Source organism: Microcaecilia unicolor, chromosome 10 (assembly GCF_901765095.1).
Source record: "Microcaecilia unicolor chromosome 10, aMicUni1.1, whole genome shotgun sequence".
Classification (NCBI taxonomy): Eukaryota; Metazoa; Chordata; class Amphibia; order Gymnophiona; family Siphonopidae; genus Microcaecilia; species Microcaecilia unicolor.
The window spans coordinates 2,501,794-2,525,313 of record NC_044040.1 but is presented as its reverse complement, the minus strand read 5'-3'; the positions used below and the strand labels follow the sequence as shown (position 1 = coordinate 2,525,313).

Below are 23,520 nucleotides of genomic sequence, written 5' to 3'. Positions count from 1 at the left end.
ATTTAAGTAATAATTCTTATTTTTGCTGTGTTTTAAGTATCTATATAATTTTGGGTTTTGCTCCTTGTGTATACCGTGCTGAACCCAAGTTGTGGGAAAGCTGCAGTTAAGAAGATAAGTTTTTTATGAGTTCTTTATTTATAACACGTATATAATTTTGGCACTTTTTGAGTTTGTTTGTCACAGCATTATAAACAGCACTAATAGTTAATTGAGGGAAGACCCTATGAAGAGATGCTGAGCCACTAGGCAGAAATTTATGAGGTTGCCTTTTAGTGGTATCGTCCGAGGGTTCCCAAAAACGAGTTAATTTATACATGTATTGAAACAAGATACACGGATGTTTGGGTTTTGCAATAATTAAGGCAAATTTATTCCCTGCAAATAGGCTGTGGACATTCACATAGTTCTTATCTTTGGATATGTGAAGAGCAGTTAAGAAGTGACATTGACATTTCTAGGCACTGGCACTGAATATTAAAGCACCCTCCCCCAGCCTACAACATTGCCAGTGTCCCCTCCCCACAGAACATCCCCCACACCCTGGGTCGATGGGAAGGGGGCTGATGGGGGTAGGAACAAATCCCCTCGCTCATGCCTCTTGCACCTGCCTTAAGAAAAGGGCTGCTGCAACCTCTCGTGGCAGCCTCATGATAGATTGTAAGCTCCTCTGAGCAGGGACCGTCCTTCTTTGTTGATCTGTACAGTGCTGTGTAACCCTAGTAGCGCTCTAGAAATGTTAAGTAGTAGTAGTGTTAAGTAGTAGTACTATGCAAGGAATGTCGTGGGCTGGGAAGGGGGCCCAGAATGAGGGGGCTGTTTTACGGGCTTGAGGGGGAAAGTTATATGGGTCTTGGCCAATATGCAATGCCGGAACCTGTGTAGCTACCCCGGCCAAGTTAGGACTGGGTCAATATTCAACATGATTTAACCAGAAATGGCTCCTGGCTGGGTGAATTGCCTGCTCAGGGCTAACAGCTCATTTTCAGTACCACTTAACTGTTTAGTGCCGATGAAAATAACCGGTTAGCGCTAAACTAAAAACTGGCTATTTGGGTGGTGTTCTGGGGATGGAGTTGACCCTTGCCTGGTTACATGGTAACATAGTAACATGGAGGGGCATAGTCGAATGGAGGCGCCCATCTCCGGGGATGGCCCAGGGAATGGGCTGAGCCAACCATATTATCGAACAAGATAGGCGGCCATCTTTCATTTCATTAATACGATCGGGGCTGCCCAAATCTCAACATTTAGATCAACCTTAGAGATGGTCAAGTCAGAGTTACAGGCCTATAAGTTTTTATCTCATTTTGGAGCCTGAACCAAAGTTAGGCATGGGACAAAGGCTCATAGCTGTAGCACTATTGTACAGGTTCAATGTGGCTTACATTTGAAAATACAGCAAGACAGAATAATAGAATTCAGTTATATAATGGGAGCAAATAGATAGATACGTCTGAAATATTTAACAAAGTTGAGATTAGGATATATACCCAACTGAGCATTTAAAAATATGTACAGAAAAAGGAGTGGGAAGTGGACTAATGACTTCAGAGACTGAGACAATGGAGTCAAAGACATTTTATTACAGACTTGACACAGGTCCGTGTTTCGGCCACAGGCCTGCCTCAGGAGTCTACTACTACTACTACTACTTATCATTTCTAAAGCACTACTAGAGAGAGAGCGAGACTGGGTGCGAGTGTGTCTGTGTGAGAGAGAGTGTGTGTGTGAGAATGAGTGTGTGTGCCATGGGCCCCCTCTCCCTTCCTCCCAGTTCCAGGGTCATCCCCCTTCCTCCCTCCGAGTTCCAGGGTCGTCCCTCCGAGTTCCAGGGTCATCCCCCCTCTCTCCCTCCCTCCGAGTTCCGGGGTCATCCCCCTCCCTCCCTCCGAGTTCAAGGGTCTTCCCCTCCCTCCAAGTTCCAGGGACATCCCCCCTCCCTCCCTCCAAGTTCCAGGGTCATCATCCCCCTCTCTCCCTCTACAAATAAGATGCCGCTGAGAGATAAGTGGGTCCACAAACAGAGCTGCATGACGTGCCATTGGGATTTCTAAACGACAAGGTCTTTTTCAAGACCCACTTATCTCTCAGTGGCATCTAATTTGTGATGAGTCTGTAATAAATTTTCTTTGTTTGACTCCATTGTCCCAGTCTCTGAACTCATTGGTCCACTTCCCACTACTTTTTCTGTACATTTGTTCTGTGGGATTTTGTTGTTCATCCGCCTTAGTGGATTTCCTGTTCTTATTTAAAAATATGTCCTTTAATGATGCTGTATGTTCAGGAATCATAACCATATGTATAACCATACAAACACCAGAACAGGCATCTATACACACATTGCAAAGTAAACAACAACAACTAAAGAGTACATCCAAAGCTTAATTTTTATTTTCTCATTTCCATCTTCCAAAATTCTAGATAACAGATGTACAGATCAGCAGTACCCAAAGCAGTCTAAAACAAGTATTCAGAAACAACACAGTTTATGCCTAATTGTTCAACCACTCTTAGGATTCATCTTTGGGTTTAAAAATCAAAACCACAGGCATGTAAGGACTGAATAAACAAATTAAAACAAACTTGAAAGCAAATGCCCTTAATATGTAATACTTGGTAGCAATAATGAAACAGTGATGGAATAGTCACATAGCAACCAGCCTGAGCCAACAGATTTATTTTTCACTAGTTTAAATTCTATACTTTGTTATTGTAGATTTTTAGATGTGTAAACCATTCTGATTTGCAATGCAATAAGTGACGGCATAGTAAACAAATGATAAATGATAATTAACTGTGTTTGAAATTGGTGGCTAACAGTGTGCTGAACTGGACAATGTTGCCACATCCAGACTGACAATGGACAGAACTTCTGCATGAAGTAAGCCCTTCCTTCATTATTCAATACCTCTCTGTAAAATAGTAGTAATAAAAAGGCAAGTGCATTTTTATAATATGCCAGTACAATCCACAAAACAAAAGACGCAAGTTCCCACATGTCATCTTTTTCTTTGATGTAGGCACAGAAAAAAAAATGTTAAATGCGCTCAGGTCTGAACCTAATTAATATATATGTTTTTAATCATACTTATAAATAGTAAGTCTTGTTGTTAAGCACCTGATTCTCATAACATGATGTCTGTTTTGGTGACCCATTACTAAGTGAAAACATCTGCACGAATGCAAGTGGTCCCTATAACCATCCCCTCCAAATGACACAATGATTTACAATTTAGAACTAATTATTCAATACTTCCCATGTACATCCGCATGCAGCAAAGCTGTCATCTTTGAAAATATGAGTAAGGTCAAATAAAAATATTACCAACAATAAAGGACAACGTGGATAGAGCAGCTCATAGGTTTGCTTGCTTTGTTTTGGATGAACTGGGATGACCGACAGCTGCATGGAGGAGAGGGAAAGGGAGATCGACCTAATTGGCTTCAGCTTTTTGACATCTCCTGTTCTGGCTCTCTGCCCTTATTCAATTTTCTGGGCCGCCAGCAGCATCAGTGAGGTAAACACACTGTCTTTGGCAGTGAAAGAGTTAAGGACATGATAGCTAGGGGAACAGCTCTGTGGTGCCCCCCTTCCCTTGGTTCCCTAAACACATGCTTATTTTGCTTAATGGTTAATCCAGGGTTGTGTTTTGATCTGTAAGGGAACCTTTTACCAAACTACGGTAAAAAATGGTATCCTGGCTTTTCCCATCACCTTTTCTACGTGTTGGGCCAGATTAAGATGTTCTCCATTTTATTTGTAAATTAATTCTGGGTTGCAAATTGTAGCTGCTCTTTCACTTCAGGCATTTAGGGCCAAATTGTATAAATTGCGCCTGAAAAATTGGCACCGACTAAAAACACGCAGCGTGACTGTATAAAAAAAATATGCATCCTTTATAGAATCGCACTTAGCATGAAGCTGCGTCTAACTGTAGGTGGCTACAATTAGACTTGCTATAAGCAGCCTTAAATACTGGCGTCTAGGTTAGGTACACTTAGGCATAATTCTGTATCAACGTGCATAAAATTGGGAACGCTCCCAGGAATTAACCCCTAAACATGCCCCCAAAATTGTTATACATGATAGGACTTAGGCACATGGAGGGGGATAATCGAACGGCGCCGGCCATCTCCGAGGACGGCGCCACGAAGGGGCAGAGCCAACCGTATTTTCAAAAAAGATGGCCGGCCATTTTTTTTCGATAATACGGTTGGGGGCCGCCCAAATGTCAGAGATGGCCGAGTTTGAGATGGTCGGCCTCGGTTTTTGCCCATAATGGAAACCAAAGCCGACGATCTCAAATCCGTCCAAATCCAAGGCATTTGGTCATGGGAGGGGCCAGGATTCTTAGTGCACTGGTCCCCCTCACATGCCAAGACACCAACCAGTGGTCATCTGGTCAGTTCGGGCACTTTTTGGGGGCTTGGACCTGAATAAAAAGGGTCCAAATAAAGAGGACCAAATTCTCGTGAAGGCCGGCTTTCTTTTTTCCATTATCGGGTGAAGCCGGCCATCTCAACGCACGCCCCCGTCCCGTCTTCACTACCATGCCGACAGGCCCCCTTGAACTTACGCCGGCCCCGCAACGGAACGCAGTTGAAGCCGGCCAAAATCGGCTTTCGATTATACCGATTTGGCCGACTTCAGGAGATCACCGGCCATCTCCCGATTTGTGTCGGAAGATGGCCGGCGATCTCTTTCTAAAATCCATTGCATTATAGAATCAGATATGTGCTTAAATCCTAATTTTTGCCAATTAGTGCTGATAATTAGTTGTTCATTTCCAATTATCAGCATTGATTGGCTTGTTCAATTAAGGTGTGCACACGATTTGGCCATACGACAAATTAGCACGCACAACTTAAGGCGCCATTAACAGAATTTGCTGGTAAGAGAATCCTCTGTGTCTGAACTGATGCTGATAACATTCATATGACATTAAAGTCTCAGTTGCTTTTCTTTAGAGAGATAATAATACCCTTCTTTATTAAATAGGCTGGTTAGACCTGTAAGGATTGTTTTGTGAAAAATCTAATTTCCTTTGGGGGTTCATGCTATAATTTGTCGGATTTTTTTGGCGCTAGCTTCCCTTTACCATATAATTAGACATTTGAAGGGGATTAAAGACATTGTTCTCTCTTTAAGAACAAAGGCCTGAGAACCTAATAATTACGTGACAATGAAAATGGGGGGTTTTGTCTATTAAAGAAGCAGCAGTGGCATAAAGAAAGTTTAAAATGATTACATTAACTGTTCAAACAAATTAATTTAAATCTCAAATTGTTCATTCAAATTGATCTTTAAAATCCTAAAATGCTAAATCCATATCAGGAATTAAAGTCCCATCTGGCTTATCTACTACCACCATCGTAAGTTAAAGTGATGCGGAGTTTCATGCAGGCATCACGCTACAGGGAAACAGCGTCCCGTCCAAACTACTGAAATGTGAACTCTGGAGATTACATGTAGAGCGAGTAGTGTACATCTTATATTCCTAACTAATAGAAAACGCTAATATTAGGGGCTGAAAGAGAAGATAAACCAAAGATAAAATCTTCATGTGACTTGGCAGTGTTAAGTGAGAGATTTAGAAAGTACCTCGGTTTCTTTAAGAGACACTGGGAATTTCCAATGTTGGATGAAAATCCTCAAAGAAGAACACATGAGCTATAGCAACGAGGTCATGTTGATGTTTCAAAGTTAATAATTAGACAGTTGCCATAGCAATAATAGCATAGTTGTAATATAAAGACAAAAGCCACATAAATAGTAACATGTTCAAGTTGTCTGTGGTGAATGGTTTTAGCTTTCTGTATTGCAAGTGCTAAGAATTAAAGAAGTCACATTAAAAGTGGCATCTTTTCTTTCTAGCTGGAGAAAAATTATATCATTTTTCCATGGAGAAGTGGAGTTTCCCTTCCCTTTGATATTTTCAGTGTTCTGGGTCTGTTACCACCATGATGCCTGATATGGGAACTAAAATAGGAGACAGCCCTCCTACTTACAGGATCCAGGTCCACTTATACTTCTCCCACTTGCAAAATCCATCTCAGATCACAGCTCTTCCACTCATGGGGTCTATCTCTTATCACAGCTCTTGCACTCTTGAGATCCATCTCAGGTCACAGCCCTTCCACCTGTGAGATCACAGCTCTTCCACTCATGGGATCCATCTTGTATCACAGCTCTTGCACTCTTGAGATCCATCTTAGGTCAAAGCTCTTCCACTCATGGGATCCATGATCACAGCCCTTCCACCTGTAAGATCCATCTCAGGTCACAGCTCTTCCACTCATGGGATCCATCTTGTATCACAGCTCTTGCACTCTTGAGATCCATCTTAAGTCAAAGCTCTTCCACTAATGGGATCCATGATCACAGCCCTTCCATCTGTAAGATCCATCTCAAGTCACAGCCCTTCCACCTGTGAGATCATAGCTGTTTCACTCATGGGATCCATCTCAGGGTATAGCAGCATCGTTACTAACCTCTAGTTTACTTTATTTTAGTTTCTTTTCCAAGTGGCCCCAGTTCTTCTAATTCTCAGAAAGTTTCTTGAATTATTTCAACCTATGGCACCCTTACATCATCATCGATTTTCCCTTTACCCCTTTCTTTGAGCTTCCCGTCTCCTGTTCTTTTCTTGTTTGAATGTGTCAACTTTCCCATCAGTTGAAATGGTGTTCCTTTCTAGTGATGTTATCAATTTTTGTTATTGTAAACCACTTTGATCAAACTCTGATAAAGCGGTACATCAAATGTATGAATAAACATAAGCATTATACAGTCTGTCTATAATGGCCTCCTCTTTCAGTCTTTCTCAGAGCATCCTTGTGTACAGTATCATCATCATCATCATTATTATGATTTGGATTTTAATCTGCTGAATAACATACCACTGTTTATATATTAGTTGAACAGTAGAGGGAGCTCCAGAGAAGTTAGGTGAGCTCTAAAAGAAAGGTTGTTCAGAACACTGGAATTCATAGTGCCTGGTAATTTGACAGGAAGTGAGCTCTGGGAAGGAAGCAGTGTTGTAACTATAGTACGGGAACAGCAAGGACTTAAAGGACAATTGTATAATCTAGACATCCACATCTACATGCCCTTTGGGTATATAAATGTCTACCATTCTAGTACTGACATATATGTGTGAACATTAACCCACATAAGTGCTACAGGGTACCTAAACACTAATTGTGGCTCTGCCATATGAACGTCATATTACCACAACATCACATTGTATTTGTTCACACCGGAATCTGTAAACGCCTTTCCGGTACTATGTAAGCCACATTGAGCCTGCAAATAGGTGGGAAAATGTGGGATACAAATGTAACAAACAAATAAAATAAATAAATAAACATATTTACAAGGGGGCATGTATATGGATGGAATATGTAACATACAGGCTTATTTTCAAAAGTGATCGCCGGCCATCTTCCGACATAAATGGGGAGATGGCCGGCGATCTCGCAAAAGTGGCAAAATCGGTATAATCGAAAGCGGCGTTTTTGACACCATCGCCGCTTTCCCGTCTCCACGCCGGCGAAAGTTCAAGGGGGCATGTCAGCAGCGAAGCGAAGACGGAACATGGGCAGGCATGGGCGTGGCTACCAGATGGCCGGCTTTTGCGGATAATGGAAAAAAAAGCGGCGTTAATCAGTATTTCACTGGGTTTACTTGGTCCTTTAAATTTCACGAACAAGCCTCAAAAAGGTGCCCCAGTTGACCCGATGACCACCGGAGGGAATGGGGAATGACCTTCCCATACTCCCCCAGTGGTCACCAACCCCCTCCCACACTAAAAAAAATAAAAACCTTTTTTTACCAGCCTGTATACCAGTCTGAAATGTCATACCCAGCTCCCTGACAGCAGTATGCAAGTCCCTGGAGCAGTTTTTAATGGGTGCAGTGCAGTTCAGGCAGGCAGACCCAGGTCCATCCCCCCCCCCCCCTACCTGTTACACTTGTGGTGCTAAGTGTTGAGCCCTCCAACCCCCCCCCCAAAAAAACCTACTGTACCCACATGTAGGTGCCCCCCTTCACCCATAAGGGCTATGGTAATGGTGGGTTTGGGGGAGATTTGGGGGGCTCAGCACCCAAGGGAAGGGAGCTATGCACCTGGGAGCTATTTGTGTATTTTTTGAACATATTTAGAAGTGCCCCCTAGGGTGCCCGGTTGGTGTCCTGGCATGTCAGGGGGATCAAATGCCTTGGATTTCGCCGGGTTTGAGATGGCCGACATTTTTTTTCCATTATCGCTGAAAAACAAAACCAGCGATCTCAAATCCGGCGAACTCTGACATTTGGCCGGGCTAAACCGTATTATTGAAAAAAAAGATGGCCGGCCATCTTTTTCGAAAATACGGTTCCAGCCAGCTGTTGCGCTGCCGCCAAAATAGATCGCCGGCGACCTATTTCGCCGGTGACGTTCGATTATGCCCCTCTTACTGTACATTACACACCTCCTTGCCACCTTTAGAAACCTACATTTAAGCCAGGCCTCGGGGTAATGTAAAGGGGGTTGCTTAGCTGTTAGGCTGATACCGGGTGATGCTATTATTCTGTAATGGAATCTGGGCACCCAGGTTCTCCTGCAAGAAAGGGCTCCTCGGGGCAGAGGGACCCAGTTCTGGAGTTGCCCCTTTAGCTCACAAGTAAGGACAATTTGACAGTAGCAGCTAATTAAGCAGTTAGCCAGTGAATACAAGAAAAGGCCAGACTGTGGCCCAGATGCATTAAAGACGTCGGTAATTCCCGTTCCCTACCGATTCCATAGCGAATCGGTAGGGAACGGGAATGCATCAATGATAGGGAATGCAAATGAGCTACTCGTTGTAGCTCACTTGCATTCTCTAGTCTTTCGGTACCTGAGTCAGAGAATCGGGACATCCCTTTAGATTAGGCTCCTCTTCCTGGTCTCTTCAGCCAATCAAAGCGGGCTTAGCTGGCTGTTGTCAGCGAAACGCGCTCTGATTGGCTGAAGAGACCAGGAAGAGGAGCCTAATCTAAAGGGACGTCCTGATTCTCCGGCAACCAGGAAAACATAAAAGTTTTGCTGTGGAGGGGCGGAGAAGACAAAATAGAAGGGGGGAAAAACACCAGCGCCGGCAGAGCTAAAAGAAAATGCGGAAAAAAAGACGTCTCTCAGAAGCGCAGGGAGAGTACGTCCTTAAAGGACGCCCCTCACATGCACTCCCTGCTTTTTTTTTTTTTCTTTTTTACCTTTTTTGGGGGCCCTTTTCCTTTCCGATTCCTTCACAGGAGCCCTAACGAGAGGTCAGGCATCTCGTTAGGGTTCCTACGGTAAGGGAATCGGAAAAACGGTAGTGCATCTCATTATAATAGCTTTTCAATCATTTGCATTCCATTTTCGTTGCCTGCTACCGTGGCAGGGAAAATGCCCTTAGTGCATGCCCGGGGTGAACTACTTGCGTTTTAAACTGGCTGGAACCAGTTTAAAATGCAAGTTGTGGGCTCGTTAGGTTTTGTGCATCTGGGCCTGTGTGTAGAAAAGAAACTGAGAGCAAGAGGAGCTCAGACATGAGGATACCTGCAAGCAAGTTCAAAAGGATAGCTTTAGGAGGAAAAGCCCTGCAAGAATGATATCAGATGTCAGAATTTGGAAATAAGTTCCGTGCTTATATTTAAGGAATGTAGAAAGTCAGTGTTCTGGAACAGTAACAGAGGACACTGTGTTTACTTTATGATGTGGTCTGACTAGAAGCATAAGGAAGCATTTACCAGGGGTATAGAAATGTGCGGTTTTTATCATACATTTGATTTGTTTGGTCACCTTTACAATTTTATCATGGCCAGACTCAATTGTTTGCATTTATATCTACAAATTAATAAATGCACAATTTATTTGCATGCATTAAAGGGTTTTAATGCACATATAAAAACAAATGTTATTAAAATGAATATGTGACATAAACTGAAAACACCCAAAATTTGGGAAACAGTTTTTTTTAAAAATTGAAAAGAACCAAAACTTATTTGGCCTTGCACATCCCTACTGAAGCAGAAGTGGAGTAACCTCCTAGTTAGAATAAATTTAATGACTCAGAGCTATACAACAAGGGGACGATACGCTGAAATAAGCTACAGGAAAGATCCTTTAATGGAAATGCCCATCTCGGAGATTAATCTGGAGAACTTTACTGAGATTTATGCTAATTTGCTGTGTAAAGTCACAGGTTAGTGTTTGGACCAGGGAGGACTGGGAAACATTATGAGATCCTTCTTCTAGGCCATACTGAAAAGTGGCCAGTGGTAGGTTTAGCGCATGGATTTGCTGCGCACTCGGCTACTTTTTAGCGTGGCTTTTAATTTTAATTTACAAATTAGCGAACAGCCATTACCTCCTGAGCCCTTACCGCCTCCTATTTAGGGCTCAAACACTACTTGTGCGTAATCGAGCAGGTCACAGCAATGTGCCCATGCTGCCCGATTACCGCTGGGAATACCCTCTCCCCACCTCCTGCTCTTTATTTTCTAGTGCGGGAAACTGCACACGGCAAACTCAGAACTACTACAGGGCACCAGGGAATGCCCAACAGTAGTGGTCTTTTGCCATTCGCTACCCAGGTGGTATCCCTACCGCAGCTTTGAGGAGAACACTTGGGATTCAGTTGTGTATCTGACTGTATAAACGCAATGTATTAATGGTGGAAAGTTGTTAGTAAGAAGTTACAGGCTCTACGCGTGTCCAAAGCACGCCAAAATGAGACTGCTACCAGGCTATTGCTCTCTCCTGGTAGTAAATTCAGATTTGGCGTGTGCCCATGCTGCCGGGACAAATAATTTTTTTTATTTCCTACCGCGTTCATTGACAGTTTGCGTGTGCCGACCAGTCACTACGTGCGCAGCGCGTGAGCCCTGACCGCTAAACCGGTGGGTGATGTTATAAGGGCTCAGGGCGTAAATAGGTGTACGCTGGTTTCAATTTACCACAGGCCCCTTTCCCGTCCCATTGGAAAAAAAAAACTTTTTCCCAGACACAATAAAAACTGGCCCGACGCACGTCAAAACCCCCCACCCACACTACCACAGGTCACTTTTTCCTTCGGCTTAGTAAAAAGACCCCTTAAGTTTGTATATAAATCATGTAAACTATAGTACAGTGTCCTGCTCAACTTATGATTATGTGGTTTAGTGCTGAATTCCTGTCTGTTATCCCAGAAGGGGTCTTCATCAAAATTAGCAGGCAGATGTAATTCCATTCCGATTAACTGACCAGTCTCCTTTGATAAGTGTCCTGTCAATTACATGAACAGCAAATGAATGAGCAGAGTATATTTGTTCAGCATAGGATAATAAGTTTGTCAGTCTTTACGATGAAAAAAATATTCCTTCTGTATCCTTTAGCTACGTTATTTCAATCCCCTAAAGTTATGTTGGACTCAAGCTTCGTAAATGCATAATGTAAACTGATTTTCTTCATCTTATTTGGAAGCTAAAATACTGTGAAAGGAAAACCCATTATTCAGTTTTCATTCCACCAACTACTTCAACTAATCATTTATATAGTGCTACTAGATGTACGCAGTGCTGTACACTTTTGTGCTCATTTTCGAAAGAGAAGGACGCCCATCTTTCGACATAAATCGGAAGATGGGCGTCCTTCTCACAGGGTCGTCCAAATTGGTATAATCGAAAGCCGATTTTGGACATCCTCCAACTGCTTTCTGTCGCAGGGACAGCCAAAGTTCAAGGGGGTGTATCAGAGGCGTAACGAAGGTGGGACTTGGGCGTGCCTAACACTAGGACGTCCTCGACCCATAATTGAAAGAAACAAGGATGTCCCTGGCAAACACTTGGACGACTTTACCTGGTCGTGTTTTTCTTACGAAATGACCAGATGACCACCGGAGAGAATCGGGGATGACCTCCCCTTACTCCCCCAGTGGTCACTGACCCCCTCCCACACTCAAAAACATCTTTAAAAATATTGATTGCCAGCCTCTATGCAAGCCTCAGATGTCATACTCAGGTCCATCACAGCAGTATGCAGGTCCCTGGAGCAGTTTTAGTGGGTGCAGTGCACTTCAGGCAGGCGGACCCAGGCCCATCCCCTCCTACCTGTTACGTTTGTGGAGGAAACAGCGAGCCCTCCAAAACCCACCATAAACCCTCTGTACCCACATCTAGGTACCCCCCTTCACCTGTAAGGTGTACAGTTGTGGGGAGTGGGATTTGGGGGGGGGGGTTGGGGGACTCAGAACACAAGGTAAGGGAGCTATGTTCCTGCGAGCAATTTATGAAGTCCACTGCAGTGCCCCCTAGGGTGCCTGGTTGGTGTCTTGGCATGTCAGGGGGACGAGTGCACTACAAATGCTGGCTCCTCCCACAACCAAATGGCTTACATTTGATCGTTTCTGAGATGGACGTCCTTGGTTTTGATTATTACCGAAAATCAGAAACGACCAAGTCTAGGGACGACCATCTCTAAGGACGACCAATTTTCAGGATTTGGGCGTCCCTGACCATATTATCAAAACGAAAGATGGACATCAAAGATGGGGACGTTTTGCAAGGAGATCCTTATCAAAACTTTGACGTCCCCTTCGAAAATGCCCCTTTTTATATGCCGGTACTTTCTCTTTCCCTAGAGGGCTCACAGTCTAAGTTTTTGTACCTAGGGCAATGGAGGGTTAAGTGACTTGGCCAAGTTCACAAAAAACGCTGTAGTGGCAATTGAACCCAGGTTGCCAGGCTCAAAGCATGCTGCACTAACCATAGGCTACTCCTCCACTCAATGCATTGGATATTGTGGTACCTCTAGAAAGAGGTATTCTTAAAGAGATCTGACCTACTGCTAACAGCTGTTAGGACTCTCAACAAAAGCCTGGGGGGTCATAACCCACTCAGAGCAAGACTTGCAGTTCTAACCTCTTTCATGAGAAGACTGGATGGATCACAGGGTCTCTGTTTGCCGTCGTTTACTAAGTTACTGAGTGAATTTTTTTATTTTTTCACCATAAGGACTTTCTTGATGTATCGGTTCCTATGTAATGAAAGATGGTGTTACTGGCAGAAGTTAAAAAAGAAGAATTTGTATCAGGTGCCAAAAGAAAGACACAAGGAGGAAACAATGCAATGCAGTTTTGTAAATTGTTTTACTTTTCCTAGTACTGTTCTGACTTTTCTCAATCTGTTTGCCTCCTTTCCAAGACTCCAGAGCTCTTTCTGCCATGTGTTTTCATTATGTGCTGGCCCTGTTTACCTTGTGTGTTGATTAATTTGATACTTTTCATCTTTTTGTGTTTGCTGATCCTTCAAGCTTATTCCTCAAATGGAAGTTTGCTCTGTGCATGATAGTATATTTCAGGCTGGGCTTTTTTTGCAGTCTGGGTTGATTAAAGGTCATTGCTGTCCTGCAGCACAAAGGCACAGTAGACTTGTGCACAGCCAGCGTATGCCGAAATGAGACTACCACCAGGTTAGCGCCCACCCCTGACGGTAATTTCAGATTTGGAGCACACCCATAACACCTGGACAAATGATTTTTGAGGGGCCCTTTTACTAAGGCGCATAAGCGTCTATGCACACCCAAAGTATTCCAAAATTGAGTTACCGCACGGCTACCACATGGCCCTTATGGTAATTTCATTTTTGGCCCACGTCCGCTATGCGCACCCGAAAAATATTTTTTATTTTCTGGCACTCGTCAGATACGCGCACCAAGTGACATTTGGCACATGTAGGTCATTAACGCCCGGTTACCGCGTGAGACTTTACCACTAGGTCAATGGCTGGTGGTAAGGTCTCAGACCCGAAATGGACATGCGGCAATTTTCATTGTGCCAAACATCCATTTTCGGCAAAAATCTTAAAAAGGCATTTTTTGCAGATTCACTGAAAAATGATTCTGCGCGCGCCCGAAACTTGCATCTACACTACCGCAGGCCATTTTTCAGTGCACCTTAGTAAAAGGACCCCTACCACACACAGCACTTCCAGCATTAATCAGCAGTTGGCGTGCACCGACCGGTCACTGCGTGTGTAGCGCACGAGCCCTTATTGCTAGATCAATGGGTGTCATTAAAGGCTCAGGTCATAAATAGGGATGCACTGGTTTGAATTTTACCACAGGCCCTTTTCCCGGCCCATTGAAAAAAAGCCCTTTTTGCCAGACACAGTAAAAACAGGCTCAGTGCATGCCCAAAAGATGAGCTCGCACTACCGCAGGCCATGATAATAAAAGGACCCCAATATTATCATGATGAACCTGAAAAAGTTCATTTTAGACACACTGCATTTAGGCCTTTGTGTAAATTTTTCATACAACTCAGGATTTTACAGGATGTTGTGAAGGTCATACTACAGAATAAGTGGCAGATTATGCAAATCAGATTCGAGACAGCCAGGTCAGGACGTTCGAGTTGTAGTATTTTAGAAGAGGATCTGCCAATGTAGAACCTGCTCTAAAATACCCACAGGAATAGACATGTCTGTGCCAGTTACATGAAGCAGAAGCATCCGTTTTACAACTATCAAAAGGAGGACCAACATAGCAACATAAATATACACGTGTGTTGGTATTTCAGAACATACATGAGTATGGCAGTCATTTTAGAAGCATTAAAGTTAAAGGTTAAACTTTCTTATACACCTTTAATAAGACAGAGTACAAAAATATACATAAAATAGTAACAATACATAAAACAAATACCCACAATTAAAAACTTTCCCAAATCACAAATACCAGAACATGGCTATCAATAGAAATCAAACAAAATAAAACATGGAAAAGAAAATAAGATGATACCTTTTTTATTGGACATAACTTAATACATTTCTTGATTAGCTTTCGAAGGTTGCCCTTCTTCGTCAGATCGGAAATAAGCAAATGTGGTAGCAGGTAGTATATATAAGAGAAACATCAAAGCATTACTTTGATACTGTGACAGAGTGGGAGGGTGGGGGTATGCATGGGGACGTGGACTAACACGGCTACCGCACCTCTCTACAGAACATGGCTGCATTCCAGATTATATATTGGTCAAACTGCACTGCCCGCAAAAGCCATACAATGGAATTCAGCAATCTGCTGAGAACCCATATGCCAGCCTGAATAGATGACTCTTCAGTTGAAGCAGCGTCTGCCTGTCTTCTGGTAGCCAAAGGCAACAGATTCCATTGTCTAGGTCCAGTGAGTGAAAAGGAACATTTTCTTGTGTCTTCATAACAAACCACTCTTAATAGAGGAATAGAAGAAGAAATGCCTCCTTGGAATGCAGAAATCTACGATGAATATAATGACACAACACATTGATAAAATATCTGGCAGCTACACGATGTATGGGATAATAAGGAGAGTAATGGGATTCGATAGACCGCCTTTATTTATTATATGTAGGTACTTTCTCTGTCCCTAGTGGGCTCACAATCTAAGTATTGTACCTTGGGCAATGGAGGGTTAACATGATGAATCATTAAAAGAATATTGTATTCAATCCACAATGCAACCAGGAACCGTAGAGCTTGCAGAGGTGTGGAGTACTATGGTCAAACCTAGAAATTCCAAGCAACAAATGTACAGCTGAATTTTAAACAGTTTGCAATGTCTTAACATGCCTTTCTAGAAGGCCTAAAAACACTGAATTATAGCAATTAAGACCTGCTGAAAATCAAGCTCTGAAATACAGTTTGAAAGTTGAAAAGGGGACTAATCTCTTCAGCTTACTCAACATCCTGAATTTAAAATTAGAACTTCTAATCACAGCCAGGGGCGTAGCCAGACAACAGATTTTGGGTGGGCCTAGGCAAGATGTGGGTGGGCACCAAGTGTTCTCCCCCCGCCCCCCCCCCCCCAACCACCACCCAAAAAATATCTCAGCTGGTGGAAAAATGCTTCTTTCCACCTTGGCAGTCTGCAGCAGCATGCGCAGGTGCCGGTATCGTGGAGAATAGTGTTTTCATTACCATCAGGAGAAAGTCTTCAGGTGGCCGAGCTTGGGATCCCACCAGCTACCATTAAACGTGTGCTACTGTTGGATGGGCCTGAGCCCTAAATGGATGGGCCCCGGCCCACACAGGCCGACCCGTGTCTACGCCACTGATCACAGCACTGATTTGTAGCTAGGATGGTTTTTAGCATTACATCTATTTCAGACACATTTAACATGAGTTTGTTTGGTTTCATCCAATCTGAGATCGAACCAAATACCTTCTGCAGACAGAGGACCCCCCTCTGAAACAGGGCTGACAAACAAAAAATAAAATCAAATATTGTCTGCCTAGGTACCCTGATGGAGTGGAATCGTATACAGGTTAAAGAGAATGGCAGATACAGGTGGTCCTGCAATCAGAGGCCATGGCCGTTGACACATCATCGCCAATGCAAACCTCATGCTACCTCCCTTGCAGAAAGGAAATAACCCAATTCAACACTATCCCTGAAAATGCCAAAATAGCACAATCAATGCATCTTATTTTCATGATTAACAGCATCAAATGCTGCTAATATGACAGAGGAAAAAATATATCAGGACGATCTCATCCCCTCAGTAATACATCAACAGTCAACAATAAGAGGGTCTCAGTGTTATGGGCTTTTTGGAAGCCATACTGAAAAGCATCCAATGCAACAACATTGGTCAAATGAATATTCGACTGAGCCAACCATCTCAATCATTTTTGTTGAAATTGAGATAGATGAAATAGATCAAAAATCAGAAGGGACATTATGATCCAGTCCAAGCCCTTTCAATAGGGGGAGGATGATTGCTAATTTCAGAGAATCAGGGAGCTTACCATCCTTTTACAAAGCAGTGGGAGGGCTAATGCATGGATAGTGCATGCCAAATCGGCATTACCGCTGGGATAGCGCATATGCCTAGCAGTAATTCTGAGTTTGATGCATGCCAAATCCTGTGGTAGAAAATATTTTTCTATTTTCTACAATGGGGGTGGGGGGGGGGGGCGTTCCCGGCAGTGATCGGCAGCATGGTCATGTTGGAGCATGGGTAGAGCGTGAGCCCTTACCGCTAAGTCAATGGCTGGTGTGAAAGGCTCAGGCTGTAAAGAGGCACACACTAGTTTTAATTTTTCTTCATGCCCATTTCCCGGCACATTAAAAAATGGCCTTTTTACCAACCGTGGTAAAAGGTGGCCCAGCGTGCGTCCAAAATATGCGCCCACTCTACCACAGGCCACTTTTTACCATGGCTTTGTAAAAGGACCCCTAAAGCAGGCACAGCAATAGAACCCATCAATTGATCTTCAGATGGGGTCCAGGGGTAACATTGGCCTTGAGATGGTTGGTCCGGGGGGAAAATTGATCTTGAGATGGTTGGTTGGTCCAGGGGGAAAACTAACCTTGAGATGGTCGGTTCAAGTTATCTCAAAATAGTCTTAAGCTCAGATTATCCTACCATATCAAGAGAGGACCAGAGTATAGCACAATCAGACACAAACATCTCTAGGATAACATCATGATTAAAGGTATCTACTAAATTAAACATTTTTGAAATAAGAGCTAAAATTAGCAGAGACAAAGAAGTAATGAGGTCCAAAGGTTTTTATCCTGTGTCAGGGAATGTACAATCGGAAAAAGTTCCTTAGGTCTATTAATAGCCCTCTTAAAGGGCTGCGTCAGGGGCTCATCTAAACAGTCCCACTTACGCAGACGTGTCAGGCTGACGACTACCTACTTTATTTTCATGTGGTGAATAAATTTACTTTTTATGAAACTTTTGTGGTATTTGCTTCCTTTTTTTTTTGTCCTGTGCTGGATTCCCAGTTTTACAATGGGAATACATTCATTCTACAAAAAAATTAATATGGATATGTCTGCCTCAGAGCTGATGTAGATGGCAAAGTGTCGGTCAACTGTTCATTTGGACCTGGGTTTGCATAAGTGATTAAGGGACTATTGTGCTTAGCTGCCGATGTTTAGAATCGCATCAAAAATTCCAGAAAGAGTTAATTTATTTCACTCCTTAATTAGCTGCTGCTATATGCTCAGTTTTGTTAAATCAAACCCCAGCAACATGCAAATAATGACATGTTCCATGATTCTTTCATTAATATTATATGTAGAATATGGGATTGAACAGTATAAATATTACCAGCACAGTACAGAATATTAAGGGCATTGATAGCTATGAATGTGCAGGAGTAACCTAGGGGGTTAGAGCAGCAGAGAACGAGCCAGGGATGCCAGATTCAAATCCTCCTCCTTCCACCGATACTCCCTGTCACCTTGGGCAACTTACTTCATCCTCCATTGCAAATAATCTGTGTCCTGCCTGTAACTCACTTTAAGCTTGAATTTGGGAAAAGCGAATAATCAAATTGAAATCCAGAATGTATGCATTGTCTTTAGGTTCTGCTTAGGTTTAGGTTTAGGTTCCGCTTTAGGAGTTACGCACCAAGAAAGGGATCTGGGCGTCATTGTGAATGGGAAGTTGAAATCTTCAGTTCAATGTGCTGCAGCGGCTAAGAAGGCGAACAGAATGTTGAGTATTATTAGAAAAGGGATGGAAAACAAACATGAGGATGTTATAATGCCGTTATATCACTCCATGGTGCGACTGCACCTGAAGTATTGTGTTCAGTTCTGGTTGCCTTATCTAAAAAAAGATATAAATGAATTGGAGAAGGTGCAGAGAAGGGCAACAAAAATAATAAAAGGGATGGGACGACTACCCTATGAGGAGAGGTTAAGACGGCTAGGACTCTTTAGCCTGGAGAAAAGGCGGATGAGGGGTGATATGATAGAGGTTTACAAGACAATGAGTGGGGTAGAGCGGACAGGTGTGAAGCATTTGTTTACACTTTCTAACAATAATAGAACCACGGGACACAAGATGAAATTAGAATGTGGTAGGTTTAAAACAAATCGGAGAAAGATTTTCTTTACTCAGCGCGTAGTTAGATTCTGGAACTCATTGCCGGAGGAAGGTAGTGACGGCAGCTGGCCTTGCTGAGTTTAAAGGGGGTCTGGATAGATTCCTGAAGGAAAAGTCCATTGATCGTTATTAAATTTTGGTTTTTTGCCAGGTTCTTGGGGCCTGGATTGGCCGCTGTCGGAGATAGAGTGCTGGGCTTGATGGACCTTGGGTCTTTTCCCAGCGTGGTGGTGCTTATGTGCTTATATATGTGCTATGTCTATCTGATACAAGGGCTTGTTTTTGAGAATACTTTTCTACTGGCTTTGACTACAGACATTTAGAAGTAAACATCCAATTGTCTTCTTCTCAGATCCTAGGTTCATCGGTGTCCATCTTATCCCAGAGAGTGACAACCCAGAAGATGACAAGATCTATTTTTTTTTCCGGGAAAATGCAATCGATGGAGAACATTCTGGCAAAGCGACCCATGCCAGAATAGGGCAGATCTGCAAGGTAAAATAAGATACATCCAATAAAAATTAAAGGGTCAGAAAACGGCTCCTGGACGGTTAAATCACCTGTTTGGGGTAATCGCTAATTTTCAGGATCACTTACCTGGTTAGTGTTGCTGAAAATAAATGGTTAGCACGAAAATGAAAACCACCTATTTTTTGGGCATTCTGGGAGTGGAGTTGACAATTGGCCGCTTAACTGCCGATATTCAGCGCTCAACCAACCAGGTTAACCCTATAAATAGGGCCACATAAAAGTTAGTCCTACTTTTGGGATCCTTTTACTCAAGGGTTCTGCTCAGCAACCTGGAACTACCGCCGGCCCAACGCACGAGCTGGCAATAGTTGTATCCCCTCCCCCCACTCCAGTGCGCACCATTTCTACTGCTAGCGGAAATATTTTAGAAATATTTCTGCAGGGGGTTACCCGGCGGTAATTGGGCAGCATTGCACTCTGCCCGGTTATTTAGCGCGGGAGCTCTTCCCCCAAAATGTCCACATTTGGCCTTTTTGCCCGCTGCGGTAAAAGGAGCCCTGGCACCCACCAAAAATGGCTGTTGCCACCAGCACAGAACCCCTTTTACCGCAGCTTAGTAAAAGGGCCCCTTTATGTAGTAACCTATAGTTAATTAAGTGCTGAATATCGCACTTAACCTGTTATGTATTAGCTCCGCAGACCTGGAAGTTCTATGGCTCGACATGGAATTTCTGGTTTAACATCGGCGGCAGTCAGCAAAATAGTGGGCCCTAAACTAACATTATTGACTTGAAGAACTGTTGTATCCAGTACTTTCCTCTCCAGACACTAAGAAACAGTTGTCAGGAGCTATCAGTTGAGGTAAATGGATAAAGAATTGAGGTATTTGGAACAGAATCTGTACATTTGTACTACTTTCATTTCTCAAACAGGAAAGATAGGCGATACGTTATAATTGCCGCTGACAATCTATTTGCCCTGGGTGAAGTTGAGCTGACCATGGTTCAAAATCTAGTACTGAAAGGAGTTGAAAGAAAGTTGTTCTACATGAAAACTGTTTAGAGTTAGTTTGGTGCAGTGAAACACAGGAAGATAAAGGCATCATTTGAGAAACTGCTGAGTGACGTCAATGGCCAAATATGTGAGGATGTTCAGGTCACAGCATTTCTTTCTCATAGTACAAAAGCTGTTTAGGAGAAGTTGAATACATTTAGCCTGAGTGTACGATGATTCCTGTGTCTGATTTAAACAAAACAAAAGAATGGATGCTCTACAATGTGATCCCATCTGAAAAGATTACTCGCAGAATTGCCAAATGAGAAAAGAGAATTTTTGCACATGAGTAGTACATTTCTAGAAATATATATGATTGTCAGAGTAACAGGAGATTTTCCAGGTTGTTGAAATAATAATACGTAACTGGAGCTATTGTCCTTCTGTGCCAGACTATACCAGAAGCTTTCTTCCATCTTTTCAGAATGACTTTGGCGGCCACAGAAGCCTCGTCAATAAATGGACGACATTCTTAAAGGCCCGTCTGATTTGCTCTGTGCCTGGACCTAATGGAATTGATACTCATTTTGACGAATTGCGTAAGTAACTTATTCAAGATTGCATATATTTATTAATTCACAGAAGAAGGACTGTTTAATTTTAGAAACATCCATATTTTGTTTTATTCTTGCAGAGGATGTGTTTTTAATGAATTCAAAAGACCCTAAAAACCCCGTTATCTATGGAGTTTTTACAACTTCCAGGTAAAGAACTTAATAATTGTGAAGACTTTTATTTAATGTTTGATAGGTTTCATGTTGTAGTTTTGTTCCAAGATAGGAATTTGATTTTGAGAACAGTAATTATATCACAGGGTGTATACTCTGTTACAACAGATAAAAAGCATTAAACATCTGTGGACCTGATGATAATGACTGGCGATCTTTTATTGTGAAATCTTCAATCTGATGACATGGACTGTGTTTCAGCGACAGGGCCTGCGCCAAGGGTCTGTGACTGTGACATGACGAATATAGGTCTAGAATCGAACTAGATCTATAACAAATAAATCATAAACCTCTCCTGGCTGAACATTCAATGTGAGATGTAAATATCGACAGCTGCAAATCCAGCTAGGCACAAGCAAATGTGTCGAGTGATACTCCCGTCAAAGACAGCTTAAAACCAGTGGCGTAGCCACAGGTGGGCCTGGGTGGGCCAGGGCCCATCCACTTAGGGCTTAGGCCCACCCAACAGCAGTACATATTTAGTGCTAGCTAGTGGGGATCCCAAGCTTTGCCAGCTGAAGACTTCCCCCTGATTGTGCTGAAAACACTGCTTTCCACTTCAGCAGTCTAAGCTTCCTAAGCTGCTGATACTGGCCTCATCGCATGGGGTGGGGGGGGGGGGGGCGGAGAACACTTGGTGCCCACCCACTTCTTGACTAGGCCCACACAAAGTCTGCTGTCTGGCTACGCCCCTGCTTAAAACACATGTTTTACCTACTTTTAAAAGACCACAAAATAGCACAGAGAGGGTCCATCGTACAGAACAAATCTAAATATCAAAGAGAAGCATCAGGAGCCTTCAAAATCAGGACACAATTTCTTTATTAATACACTTTGAACATCAATTTCTTCCTTACTGACCCAACTCGGGCTCTGTTTCGGCACATAGTGCCTGCGTCAGGGGTCAATGTGGTACTGACTTTAGAGAGCAACTAAAGATTTCTTCTTCAATGATGACAAGATGGATGATTGTCCCACTTCTTACAAAATTAATGCGCTGAATTGTTCAATAAAGCTAGAACTGAAGCAGTCCCTTCTAGCTTTATCGAACCATTCAGTACATTAATTTTGTAGGAAGTGGTACGGCGGTCCTGGGGGGGTCCGGCAGTGACGGCCCTGCCCTGAGCCCAGCTCAGTGTCTCGGCGGCTCTGCTTCTAGTTCCCTCAAAAGCTCCTTTGCATATAGGGTTTTTTTTTGTGTTCTTACTGATGCAAAATTACCCCATATGAGATTACAGTCTTTTAAGATTGTCTGTGGAAAAACCATGTGACTGTCAATATACTATCCAATAAAAAACCTTGCACATGAAACTACAAATGGAAAACCTTCTCGTTTGGCGGGAAAATAAAAAGCCACCTAACAATACTGAAAAAGCAACACCTTGCAAGATCAGCAATCAAGAGTTGCCTTCTCAATGGTCATAGAAAAAGGCTTTGTAAGATCGGCAATAAAGAATCGTCTCCTCTAAAATGTAAATGAAAAAGCAAATCAGCTAGTAACTTGCTTTCTCTGGCAGAATGTTTCAAGATATTGATTTTCTTGCTTTGCCCTTTTCTCTCTCAGTAATATCTTTAAGGGGTCAGCAGTGTGTATGTACAGCCTGGCAGATATCAGAAGAGTGTTCTTGGGTCCTTATGCTCACAGAGATGGTCCAAACTACCAATGGGTACCATATCAAGCAAGAGTGCCGTACCCCCGGCCAGGCACGGTAAGTATTCTTACTCACTGCAAAATTGCATGGCTACAAAAGGAATTTAAACAGATTTCACAGAACATAGTGTTTTTATTTTGTTCATTTGTAAAACAAACTTTTATCTTGATTGAAAAATAAGATATAGAATGACATTTTCGAAAGGGACGTCCAAGTTGCAATTTGGATGTCCTTGCAAAATGTCCAAATCCAGGGGTGGGGAAACCTGTATTTTCGAAACAAGATGGACGTCCATCTTTTGTTTTGAAAATACTGTCAGGGACGTTCAAATCCTTAAATTTTGCCGTCCCTAGATTTGGACGTTTCTGATTTTCGGCGATTTTCGAAATAAAAGAAATCCATGTCAAAAACGACCAAATGCAAGCAGTTTGGTCGTGGGAGGAGCCAACATTTGTAGTGCACTGGTCCCCCTGAAATGCCAGGACACCAACCGGGCACCCTAGGGGGCACTGCAGTGGACTTCATAAATTGCTCCCAGGAACATAGCTCCCTTACCAACAGGCTTATTTTCGAAAGAGAAGGGCGCCCATCTTTCGACACAAATTGGGAGATGTGTGTCCTTCTCGCAGGGTCGCCCAAATCAGCATAATCGAAAGCCAGTTTTTGGCATCCTCAACTGCTTTCCGTCGCAGGGACAACCAAAGTTCATGGGGGGGTGTTGGAAGCGTAGCGAAGGCAGGACTGTG

General features: G+C 43.0%; 1 protein-coding gene across 2 annotated transcripts in view; it reads left to right on the top strand.

Annotated features, from left to right (window-relative positions):
* Nucleotides 1-23,520, top strand: part of SEMA3A (semaphorin 3A) — a 321,151-nt gene that overhangs the window by 225,701 nt on the left and 71,930 nt on the right. For both annotated transcript variants that reach the window (XM_030216059.1, XM_030216058.1), the window contains exons 7-10: nucleotides 19,223-19,365; nucleotides 20,819-20,933; nucleotides 21,029-21,098; nucleotides 22,687-22,831. In XM_030216059.1, coding sequence (XP_030071919.1) covers nucleotides 19,223-19,365; nucleotides 20,819-20,933; nucleotides 21,029-21,098; nucleotides 22,687-22,831 — 473 coding nt within the window. The remainder of the gene's footprint in view (nucleotides 1-19,222; nucleotides 19,366-20,818; nucleotides 20,934-21,028; nucleotides 21,099-22,686; nucleotides 22,832-23,520) is intronic.